This window comes from Scomber scombrus, chromosome 13, assembly GCF_963691925.1.
Source record: "Scomber scombrus chromosome 13, fScoSco1.1, whole genome shotgun sequence".
Classification (NCBI taxonomy): Eukaryota; Metazoa; Chordata; class Actinopteri; order Scombriformes; family Scombridae; genus Scomber; species Scomber scombrus.
Window position 1 is genome coordinate 3,896,724 of NC_084982.1, and position 12,976 is coordinate 3,909,699.

Below are 12,976 nucleotides of genomic sequence, written 5' to 3' on the forward strand. Positions count from 1 at the left end.
CATGTTTCTACAGTAGCCCAGAATGGACAAACCAAACACTGGCTTTAGGGAGGGCCCTTCACTTTTTTTGCAAGTTTCTCAGCCACACACTGCACCTTTAAAATTTCAGGTTTTAGTAAGGCACACACATGCAACGGTGCACCAAAGCAGGGTTTCCTACAGACGTCCAGCCCACACTGCAAACTTTCCTTGACTGAAGTCTTTCATGCACTTGCGCCATGCACCATGTAAAAAGTCAATCAGAAACCCAACTATACATACAGATCAAGATATACGCTTCCTCCAGAAAAAATCTTTTAAGTATTTTTCGTGCATTTTCAATCTTTATTAGAGACAGTGGGTATATGATGGGGAATGAGGGTGAAAGGGATGCAACAAATAAGATTTTTTCATGGTTTTTGTGGTATATGCATGGAGCCATGTTGCAAGCAGTCTAGATGTGCTGTCAAGCTTTAAGTGTTTTTCCACCACACAGGTAAAAGACCTGTTGGGGGTGTGCTGTTTGCAGAAAATGCAATAAGACTCTGTTGTCTACAGCTCCTTCAGCTAACATCTCATGATCTGGGACTGTTTCTGCTTGTACTCTTCCTCCCCTGAGTATTTTTAACAGATCTACTGAACAAAGAGCTCTAAATATCTCCATATCACGTTGTGTAGACCTGTTTTTATTGAAGAACAAGATCACTAAGAAAAGCTCCACTAACTTGCTGATAAAACATTTCATTTCCTATGCCTCTCTTCACAATGAATAAATAATGGCTTTCCATCAGCAATAACTGAACATGGTAGAAACTGATTAGGAAACACTAAAATAAAGTTGTTATCTGGAAGTACAAAGAGGATCACAGGAGAGAAACTAAACTTCAAATCACAAAAATTATTTAGAAGCCACAAAAATACCAAGAGCTAAACACAGAGAGATTTAAATACATAGCTTTCTCTCTGGCCTCTTGCACAGTCACACAAGTTTAGTCTGCAACACACCACTTCTTTAGTGGGAGGAGGTGTGGGGGGGTTGTCATGGGTTGGCCACGGTCAGCCGTGCCAGCAAGCAAGACCGCAGCAGTACGGCTCGCCACAGCTATCCCCTGCTGTGAGGCTGTAGTGGAAATGCATTTAATTGCGGGTTGGCTTGGCATGGCGCAGCTACAGTTCACCAACTAGGGCTAATGGAAAAACTCTAAAAGGTCCCCATATAACTCTGTGACACTGTGATTCATAGTTAGCATCATAACTCTTTAGGTGCAATGGTGCCCCTTCTGCAGGGAAATCCAGTGGGGGACATCAGGTTGGTCTTATCGCCTACCCAAATTAAGTAAACTGGGTTTCTCGTTTACTAGGCCTGTCACTGTAATTACTTTTGTTGGACGATACATTGTCTCAGAAATAATCGCGATAAACAATATTATTATTATTATTATTATTGTTGTTTTTTTTCCAGCCAGATTGGTTTCCCATGAGCCTCATCCGACATTGTTATAGAGAAGGTGCAAATCAGAGTTGTAACACATTCAAAACACTGCACCTTGCTTTAGGCTCGTCACGATATCTACTTTCATTGGACGATATATTGTCTCAGAAATAATCGCGATAAACGATATTATTGTCATTTGAAGATCATTTATTACAACTGATATAATGATAATGTAATAGCATAATAATGTAAGGGGGGTGGGGGTGGGGGTGGAGGTTGCCATATCATGAAGTGGTTAAAATAATGTTGTGTGGCGTCCCTCAAGGTTCAATGCTTAGCCCGATTATTTTTCCGGTTAACTGTATCACCTTATGTATGTTTTTCCTGCTGCTGTTATGATGTTGACACAGCTGTACTTATTGTGTCAACCCAGTATGTTTTATAATCTAGACATCCTGCCCTGAACACTGATAAAGCTGATGCTCTGCTTATTTGCCCCTCGACAGATATTAAAGTGTTAACTCTTGTTTAAGGCCTTTGACCGGAGAACAGAAAATACTCAGCTTCCACAGTCCAGACTCAGGACAAACAATTATTTTTATAGTACTTTTGGTCTTTATGATTGTGGCTTTAAAAAGACAAATGCTGTATAAATAAAGATTACAATGTTCTGTGTGGTTCACATGATGCAAGGATGTAAGCTGTCCCGCCTGGTCTGTATTGGATAAACCTGTAATTTGTAACATGATATCAGTTAGTATACGATCATTTAACAAGTATGTGTGAGATGTCCAAAGTCTCTTAAAAGTGCAGCTAAGGGCACATACTTGGTCAGTTTGTTCTATACCAGAGCAGTTTCACTGATAAGCACACACACAAACATACAACCATGTAGCATGTGTGGAATCCTCTAATAAGAGAGATACTGTCTTGTCCGGGCTGTATAGGGAAGGGATACTCTGATGCGTGTGATGTTGTGTTAAAATGAAGGAGAGAGGGTTGAGATGCCCTGTTCCTGCCTCAGAGAGGGAGGCATACAAGAGGAGGGGGATGGAAACAAAGAGTGCTGTACTGTTAGTTAGAGGGAAAACAGCTGCAGGCCTGGAAAACAGTACATCAAACACTTTGTTTCTCTCTCACCACCTTTGTCATACAACTCATATCTTCTTCTGATGTTTTGAAGTCTGAATACATTTCGTATAAGGCTCGTTCAGTCTGTATTAAACAACATTTTGCCACATTACTACTGTAAAAATTGTGTCCTGAGCTAAATGTCTTACATTTGTAACCATAGTGTACTGTAACATGCTTTTTTTTATTTCCAGTCTTGTCACTATCATACAGTTACATGAATTAACATCAATTCAGTTTGAGTAATAATAAAGAGAAAAATGAGATAATTTAGCATAAAGTGACAGCAGTAGTTTAAAAAAAAAAAACATCTCATTGTTATAGAACAAACACTGTAATTTAAAGTGTCAGGATTGCTGTAGTCTTTTTAAAAATTACAAAAGGTTGCTATTCTCTCTTTTCACTGTGCTGTGTTGAATCATTAATTTCCATCCTGAGGTAGGAAAGGTAAAACTCCTTTGAATTTGGTGAATTCATGTCTGTGTGTGTGAACCAATGGAAAATTAGGATTGTCAGTAGTAACAGAAATCCTACAGTCAGGATGTTCTGTATGCTGAAAGTGTGGTATCAGTCTAGCTCCCCCTATGTTAAACAGTTTTAGATGGTAGATTCCAGTTAGGCGATGGCACGGTCAAGAGCAAAATCCACCTGCTGAAGTGTATCCATGTGGTGTAGTCAGTAAGAGCCAGGTTGTGGCAAGCATGCTAACAACAACAGTCCACAAAGTTGTCAATTATACATTTTTATGTTTGTGGTGATATTACACTTTCACTTGGAATTTCAATTGAGGTATGAATTTGTATCATGCTTTCTCCATACAAACTGCTGTTACTGCTGAACATAATAGGCCAGGTGTAGCTGCTTAGAGACTAAATGTGACATATTGATTAACACTGTTAGAACACACATACTGCTCTGTGTGAAGTTGTGCACCTGTTTGGAGAAGAACTCGACTTCTTTTGTCCTTGGTCATCACGTACCGCTATTGTCTTCCACAGCAAAGCCGCCTTGACTCAGCTCTATCAGTTGCAAGTCATCAACAGGCTACTGACTACTGAAACATAGTACTGCAAGATTACTTGGTCAGTATGTAGAAATGTTTACTGGACTAGACTAAAATCATGCAATGCATACACTACATTTACTGTATAAAGGTGAGAACTCTGCTCCTGTCACCTGTTGTGCACTAAGCTCAGCTCAGCACTGGCTTCAGTTCATTTAGATGAAAAAATAGAGGCAACTAAACCTAAACCAAAATGCTTCAGCTCTGAGGGTTACCATTTTTTTTTTGTTATTTGGATCCCAACATAGCCTTTCTCCTCCTTTCTTCTTCCTCTACTCTCACTTCTCTGGCATCTACCCTTTGAAAAGCTCTCATTGGGTGAGACCTACCTTCATGTTGCTTGGCAACGTATCAAAAATGACAAATGACAACCAGAGACTGTGGCAATATGGAGCCAAAAAGTTGATCAAATTGAATTTTATATCACACATAAAGAGTACCAATTTTAGTTTGAATGGTAGTAGTACATGTATCTGTTAGTCATAGCTTTGATAAACCTAAAGGTAGATGTTGAGCCTTTATTGTGTTCTCAGAGTAATTGAGAGAAGTCAAATTACAATCAACTAATCTATTTTCTGCCAGATTTGATGATAAATAAAGCAACAGATTGGAGAGAGGAAGATGAATGAGAAGCAGCAAATAAGGGCACAAGACTTTGAGCTTTCCTCTTTGCATTCTAACTCTTTCTGTCTCACTCTCTTCCACAGATAGTGTCCAACGTGCTCATCTTCTCCTGTACTAACATCGTGGGAGTGTGCACCCATTACCCCGCAGAGGGCTCCCAGAGGCAGGCCTTCCAGGAGACCAGGGAATGCATACAAGCTCGCCTTCACTCCCAGAGGGAAAACCAGCAGCAGGTGAGAGAAAGAGACAGAGAGCGGAGACGGGGTTTAATGATGAATGGAGGGAAGGCAGGCAGGAAGGTGGTTGAATCAAATGACTATTAAAGGAATACTACACACACACACACACGCACACAAACCCAACACTCACCTCCTATAGGCTTGAAGAATTTCTCTGGAAGGTGTGTAGCTTGTTCCTTTTGTTGTTTGTGTGTTTAACACCTTGTCAGATTCTTTACTCAAGATACCGTATAAAATGACCTGGGTGACACACATTCTAATTGCTATTCATAGGAACTTACTGCTATAGGAAGGTTTCACAAAACACATTGTTCTATCATGTTTTCTTATGTTTTAGTACTTTTAGTATTTGAAATTATGCAACTCACTGGAAAAATGTACTTTTTAGACATGAATTCATATGAAACACTGGTCCTTACAGTTCCATCACTGTGTTTTTACAAGAGGGCACAAACTTATAGGTGTAGGTAACACAGCTGCTAGCGGTAACAACACTAACCTGGACTATACCAATGAGTTAGATCTTGTTATAGGTGACAAATTAGCTGATTCCTTCAGTGTCCAATGCGTGGGCAGGATGGATAAAGACCACTCTAAATACTGCCTTTTATATTCCTGCTGTATAATATCAGATGTTTAATATCATTATTTTGTATATAAAAGGAGGAATAAAAACAGTTTAAGACTGGACACATGATTCTCTGATATACCTTTTTTTAAAAGAAAATTTGAAGTGAGACTTTTTCCATCCAAAACCATCTGTCTGGCTCATACGGGCAATCTGGGCTAGTTCCCAGGGGCCCTTGAGTAGAAAGGGGCCCTCAATGATAGGAGAAAAAAAAGTGTGCACTTTATAAACAAGACTTGACCCTTTCTCTTGATGATGATAATTATGGTCAATGTCAGCCAAAACTAAATATACTTAGAACACTGTTTTGAGGAATTACTTCAGGATAGGTACTCTCCCAGCATGACAGGAACTTTGAGTGATGTATTTGTACAGTGATTGGCTTAGGCATAGGCATAGACACAGCTCTTTAAAATTAGCCTTAAAAACGAAACATGTGACACACAACCCATGATGCACCACAAACACACACCTCTGGCCGGTCACTTCAGCATTTCTAATGGTGGTGTAAGTGTAAACAGAAGAAAGGCCCTTGAAGGTATTTAGTTCTGGAGGGAGCTCTCTAGTAGGTGTAACCCAGAACTTTTTGGCTCAAAAGCAAATATTCATTTATCAATTCAGCAAAGCATTGATCACAGAGCCTGCCAAATTGCTTCACTTCTCTTGAAACCAGATATAAACACAGAATAACAGAGTGAGCTCTCATACAGTAAACCAGGACTCTCGTTGGATCAGATTTAACTACCACATGACCGCGACACCTCTGACTCGCCTCTTGTTAGTTTGTTCTTAATACTGCACATCCCAAATTGGACAAAAAGCTCTTTCCTTGACAATTTGTAGCTCGCCATTTTCAAAATGTACTCCGGGCTGGAAGGCACGTAGTTGGTAATTGGAGCATTTTCCACTTTCACAAATCATCTCTGTGATTTAATTTACCATTTTAACACACAGTCTCCTTAACTCCTCACCACAGCTCTCTGCAGCAGAACTGTGAATTGGAAGACGCTGCTGATTTCCGGAAGTATGTCATTTGCTTTTTTTAAAGTGACATCCTCAGGGTTTTACAACATAGTTCCCTTAATGATTTAATGGCACTGCAGGTTTATATTAGGTTTACAGTATGTAATTTTGGTCATGAGTTTTAATTATTTTAATTTTGTTTCTGGGAAATCTTTTTTTTTTTCCCAGCTAGTTTGGTTTCTCATGAGCCTGAGCTGCCATTACTATAGAGAAGGTGCAAATCAGAGTTGTAACACATTCACAAAACTGCACAGTGCTTTAGCCCTGTCACAATAACTACTTTTGTTGGACGATATATTGTCTAAGAAATAATCGCGATAAACGATATTATCGGGACAGAGTTATTTACCTTAAATTCCATATAAGTGGCGCCGCTCGCTTCTGCACTCTGTAATGTGTAGTGTGGCAATACTGAGGTTAAAAAATGGGTCATGTCCATGTATCATACGATAAGTCCATATATAAACATGATAATGCTGATAATTACGTTATTGTACGATAAGTCAATAACGTCATTATTGTGACAGGCCTACCACGCTTCTCAAATTCACCAAAAATGGACCCAGAACCTTGAAGTGAACTGAATTACTTATTACCTTACTTTTCAAATATCTTTATTGTGAAGCATTCACACATTATTCTTCTTTTCATGTATACAAATTACATGTTGAAAAACCTAGGGAAAGTAACTTCTAAATAAAATAAAGCTTAAACTTAATACAACAGAATAAAAATAGTGATTCTTAAGCTTCTGCTCACTGTTTGTAGCGCACACACCTCAGGAGTCGGCTTTTACACTTTGTCTTTGCACATTTACTTAAAGCGGTGTTACTGTGGCTACCTGTCGAGTCCCTCGGTGCAGCAGGGTTTTTATCACTGTTGCAAACCTGTCTTGCCACTTGGCTGGAGTATTGAGAAAGATAGGTTCTTCCTGGAGAGTTTCCCCATGAACAACAAGAGTAAGGTGAGGCGTATTTATAGCTTTTATAGCTTGGTACTACAGGTTTAATCAGTGCATTTAACAGGAAATCACACCTAGAGACAAGAGTATTCCTCACACATTGACAAACTGTCATGCAGAGGATGTCTTTTTTTTTTCTGCAGCTGTTATACGATGCTTTGTGAATGATTTTGAGACGTGTGAACAAGGTGATCGCTATTTAGGTTTGTCAGTGACACTCTCTCCATGTTCCTCCCCAGCCTGTACTTCTTAACTTACTCACTATTTGTCCACTAAACTTACTTTCTCCTGTGCTTTCCCGCAGGAGCGTCTCCTGCTTTCAGTGCTTCCCCGACACGTTGCCATGGAGATGAAAGCCGACATTAACGCCAAGCAGGAGGACATGATGTTTCACAAGATCTACATCCAGAAGCACGACAATGTCAGGTACCCATAATTGGCCGTCCACCCCGCCAGACGGGGAGGAGGAGGAGGAGGGAGGAGGAGGAGGAGGGAAGTGGTGGGATGAGGAGCGGAGGCAGATGTTGTTATAAGCTGTTATAAATAACACATTTACTCAGCAGTTAAATGAAAAATTTTAAAAAAACCTCTCGAAAGAGTACGCACCACTGCATGCTTTCCTCAGGAGGCCTCTGAAAATGAACATACATGCATGCAGAAGTTTTTGTTTGATTACCATTAAATGATTTTTGGCCATTATTGACCCTCATATTAGACTAGTTATAAATTACTGTTCTTGTGTAAAGTGTCTCTTAAAAAGAACTCTCTCTATATATAAAAGGCACTATTATTAGTATCAATTGTGAGCTCTGTCGTGAGAACTTAAATGTTTAAGCTCCATCAAGTCACAGGATGCCACTGGCTGAGAAAAGAGTCAGCTGAACACTTCTACAGACCCAGTAGAAAATTTAGACCGTAGATACTAAATTAAATTGTAGTGTTTTTGTCTGTTTGTTTGTTCTTTGGCCTCTAATTCAACAACAAACAATTAATTAGTTCGCCAAATTGGAGACATTTGAGCTCCTCTGCTGTGCTTTTATGATCAATTAATGCCGGTTAAGCTTGCCGCTGTGGAAAGAGTTACAATTACAGCTAGAAACAACCGACAGTTACTGTGTGGAAGCCTGAGGATGCACCACTGATGCTTTTATTTATTAGCTTTTTGTCAAAGATCATATCCAGCCTGGTCCATATCTATTAATATTTCACTTTATATTTATTATAACATATTCACAGCTAATGTTTACTTATGTAAATCAGTGCTTCCCTGTGATGAAGCAGTGACCTCTCATTAGAGTGAACATGAGCTCTCAGTAATTCAGCCAAAAAGTGATTTTTCTCTCAATTTAGGGATTTTAGCCTGATGAACAGAAAATACTATGATATAAAACATGTGTTTCTTCTTTTTTTTTATCAGCTGGTAACCACTCAGATTTATCTTGAGACCGCTTGATTTGATTTGCAAAGGTTAAAGTTGAGCCATATTTTACTGATACAGTGATCAATTTAAATCATGCAACACATGGTGTTTTAAATTAAACCTGATTTGAATGTTTTATCATAGATTATTTTAGCAAAGTTTAGTATTAGTATGATTAACCTGAAAATCTAAAATGAATAGTTCACATTGTGTTGTAATCCAGTGTAAAAGAAATGTTTAGAATCAGACCTGTTGTGTTTAAAAACGAAGTGTAAAATGTTTAGTGCAGCAGAATTGTACAATAAACCACAAATTAATCCAAGTTAATCCTGACTGGTGTGGCACACCCACAGATAGCAGGGAGATAGACAGCTAGAGGAAGAGGAGGAGGAGGGAGAGAGAGAGAAGTGCAGGCGTTGCCATGACAATAAGCTGCGTGGAGTATTTTCCACCTGTTTCTACATACAGTGCCAGTTTTTTAATACAGAGTGAAATACCAAAATCCATAGTCAAATCTAATCATCATATTTTACCTTTTAATGAACCTAATTCAACACCAGCATTTATATTACTACTATGATGTAAACAATGGATTTATATTTTTTAAGATTGATTTCAACCTAAAAAAGGCTGGTTTCTTTTTTTTTTTTTAAAGGGAAAAAAAGCATATTCCAAAACAGAGAAGTTGTGTTGATGTCAAAAGGTACTATATGACTATATGTCAAGTTTTACTATAATACTAATCACCAGGAGGAGCTGAAGGGTGTTGAGAAATAACACCTCTGGTACCCTACGTGTGCCAGCTGGTTGCTCTGTGATGTTAATTATGGAGGGATTAATCGAGGGGAAACACACCTATTCTAGTGAGGTGCATACATCTGAAAAACAACAACAACTCTGATAATGAAAATTAATGTTTCAGTAAATTGCCCTCTTTAGGTTAACATTGAGCTGTCACCTGATTAGTATTTACACCCACTGGGACAGATGCTGCAATTTTACAGCATTAGTGCATTGACTCAAGCCTTCCTAATCAATAAATCACAGGAACCAGTACAAACCAGAAAAGAACAGGACAAAAGTCAAAATAGAAATGCACTTTGTAAATTTAAATGTTAAAATTTAAAAAAAAATGCTACAATTCAATATATTGTTATAATGAATGATCTCTATCTCCTCCTGATGATGGTTTTAACATGTCGCTGTTATTGTTTGGAGTAAATTTAGTCTCATATTGTGGCATATTATAAATCTACTAAATTCTACTTGAATATTTATTGGGTAGCCTTAACCTCAACCTTGAAAATAGTCAATCTTCTGGAGCTTTCAGCCCTGTCTTATGGCCTTCATCAGCTGTTTGGAGTTTGTTCAGTTGTCATGGAAATGGTTTAGCTCTTATCACGTGATCTAAAGGGCAGTCCTCACCAATCCAAACAGCATTTCGACTCTCAAAGAACAGATGTGCTTCACTTTCTGCACTTTCCGGGCGGCCGCCGTCCCTTCAGCCGACAGCGACGGCTGAACATCAGGTCAGTTTCAGTAATAATTGAACAGATGGACGCTTACGTGTCACCGACATCTGGCATTTGATGCGGGTTCACAGTAAGTGTGGAATTTCCGTCACGTGATAACAGGCAGACATATACGAGGTGGGGATCAAAAAACGCTGTCACAGTTAGAGACGGCTCCTGAAGCGTTTGGCAGCGGATGTGAAAGACCCCCTTGATCTTTCTCCGGAAATCCACTATCGATGACTTTGACCTCTTTCTAGTCGATGCTGTGACCTGTGTTCACACACACAGAGGATGCTCTTTGTTTTTGCGGTGTTCATTCAGTCTTTTGTCCAGTGTGGTGTGTATGATTTCCTCCTATAACTGTGGATGCTGATCATATAGTTAATGATATAGGAGATCATTATATCCTGTGTATACCCACAAGACTGATGCAGTCACTTAACTACTAGCTGTGGTTAGTTATGGCACCACCCTGTGGAGTAAGAAAACACTACATCAAGGTGATAATGAGAAATTGACTTTGTGTGTGTGTGTGTGTGTGTGTGCTTGTATTACTTACGTTTTGGGGACATGGGGAGATTTGCATTACTTTTGGGGACAAAAAGCGAGTCCCCATAATCTGAATCATTATATTTGTAGGTAAGGATTTGGTTTAAAGTTAGTTAGTAGTTGGTAAGTATTATTAGGGTTGGTGTAAGTCAGTAATGTCCTCTTAAGTGGTAGCTATGTGTTTGTGTGTGGGGGCAACAACAGCCTGAGTATCATACTGTGCAGTTGGAGTTTTATGGCCTGTAGCTTTCACAGTCAGGTGGAAGCCCAAAGCTTGATACATAATGGGCGCTATTGAAGCTCTTTATCACTTTGATGTGTCTCTTTGAAAACTCACAGGATAGAGCATCAGGTCACGTACTCGGAGCTTTCGTACACAAAGGTCTTTCATCACTGTTCGTGCGATCATTATCAGGAATTATCCTTTTTTTTAATTTGTCGGTGTCTAATTTTAAGAGTTCAATCTAAGTGAGAGTGTTTTTTAAGAGAGCGGGAGTGAAAAATTAGGATATTTCCAAGGCATGTGACAGATGTTGTTACTGAAACCAGTGTGCACCGAGCCACATGAGCATACAATACACTTGTGTTGTGCAACTGAGAGGCAAATTCCAAGAGGGTCATGTTGGATCAGTGCGGACGTGTTCACTACTGTGGCCGTCAACCGTAAACAGAATTTGCGCTACATGACATGTTAACTCAACCTTACATGTGTAGACGTTTCCCCTTTTACATAACTAGAAGAGACAGGCTGTTAGAAAATCTACAGTTTCAGCCGAACCGAAGAAAAACCATGAGAGAAAGGAAAGGCGTTGGTTTGGTGTGTTCTACTTTAGTTAAAAAAAAAACCTCACTGTCCGCAGTCATGGGTGCACGGTTAATGGCTAGCTTTCCAGGTGTGACCGTGCTCGTCGGGGAGCAGGCAGTGGCTTTTGGTAATTGGGGCTCCGCTGAGAGACTGAGTAACAACAGGAAGAGAAGTGACAGCTCCCACTGCTACGATTAAGGAGTAAGAGAGGACACGGAGGAAGGCGGTGAGGTAAAGAGGGACCAGTCTCGCAGTCTCTACCAAACTGCCTATAGTTAAAAGTGTAGCTCTTTTTTTTTGTTGTTGCAGATTTACCATCACGGACACATAATTGCATCTTTTTAAAGCACAAAATAGCTCATGATAGTTCAAAGATCCTCTCCAGACGTGTTTTAAAATGTATATAAAATCCTTGAAATGACATCTCCACTTTCTCCCTCATTAAAAAATAAGCAGAATCTATCAATAGGCAAATCCTGTCAGAAAGTTTAACTGTTGGAGCCAAGATGTCTCCTACTTCCATCCTTGGTGTTTGTGCACTGGAGGCTTCAAGTTTCCACATCGTACTTGCGTAACTAAGTGAATATTGGACCAGGATTGAGTCAGATTTTTAATGAGCTCAAAGAAACTTTCCTCCTTCAGCAGATGAATATGAAAACAAGTCTTCTAGTGTCAAACTGTGCACATATATCATCCTGTACTGTGAAGCTCAAACATCCAACTGAAGGAACAAGAAGAAAAACATAGACATTTGCACCGATTCAGTCCAAACTTTAACGCACCCTTATTAAAGTCAATGAATGAGGTACATGAGTAGCACAGGGGAGAAAAAGCACTTGTCTACCTCAGTGGAGCCCCAAGTTCAATTCAGTTCAATGCAACAGTGCCTCCAGCGTGGCCCCACCAAGCACAGTCAGTCGACGGGTGGAAAGACCGTGAGGAATCCGGTACGACTGTCTGCTGGTTGTTCTGTCTACACAGCACAGCCACTTTCAAATCATTAGTAATTCAAATCAAATCCAAGTCTTTAAGAGCCAGTCTCAAGTCTCTGGAGAAATAGGAAAGAGAGACAGTAATAGAGAGGAAGGAAAGTCCTTTTAAGTATCTAAATTGATGACCATTACAATAAACTGGCATTGGCAAATTTTCCTTTAAAAAAACCCCCCCTCAATTTTGTGACTTAAATCCTACTTTACACCAAGTTTTAAATCTCGAGTTAATGGCTCTGCTACACTGTCTCCTTATATCATGAGAGAAATGGAGTAATATAGGAAAATTTTGTTTTATATATATTTTTTTCCCTTTTAAAGGTAAATCTTTGTCACTTAGGTTACATTAACGCATACATTTGAAGACACCATTTAAGGACTTATACATTTGGAGCTATTGAACACATGGTATCTTAATATAATTCTCTTATCTAGGGTAGTGGTCACGCAACAAGCCTTTTCATACCCTAAAGGTGCAGTCGTGCTCTACCGTTTCTTGACACTGAGGCACCCTGCATGTGTTTGTCCTCTGGAGTTAAAAAAAAAAAAAAAAAAAAAAAAAAAAAAAGATGTCCTGTGGCTTCAGCAATGAGGCCATGCGATGTGTGCTGACAAA

General features: G+C 39.4%; 1 protein-coding gene across 1 annotated transcript in view; it reads left to right on the top strand.

The window, feature by feature from the left end:
* The window catches only part of adcy5 (adenylate cyclase 5), a 97,051-nt gene that overhangs the window by 37,373 nt on the left and 46,702 nt on the right, over nt 1-12,976 (top strand). The window contains exons 2-3 of the mRNA XM_062431634.1: nt 4,316-4,465; nt 7,388-7,509. Coding sequence (XP_062287618.1) covers nt 4,316-4,465; nt 7,388-7,509 — 272 coding nt within the window. The remainder of the gene's footprint in view (nt 1-4,315; nt 4,466-7,387; nt 7,510-12,976) is intronic.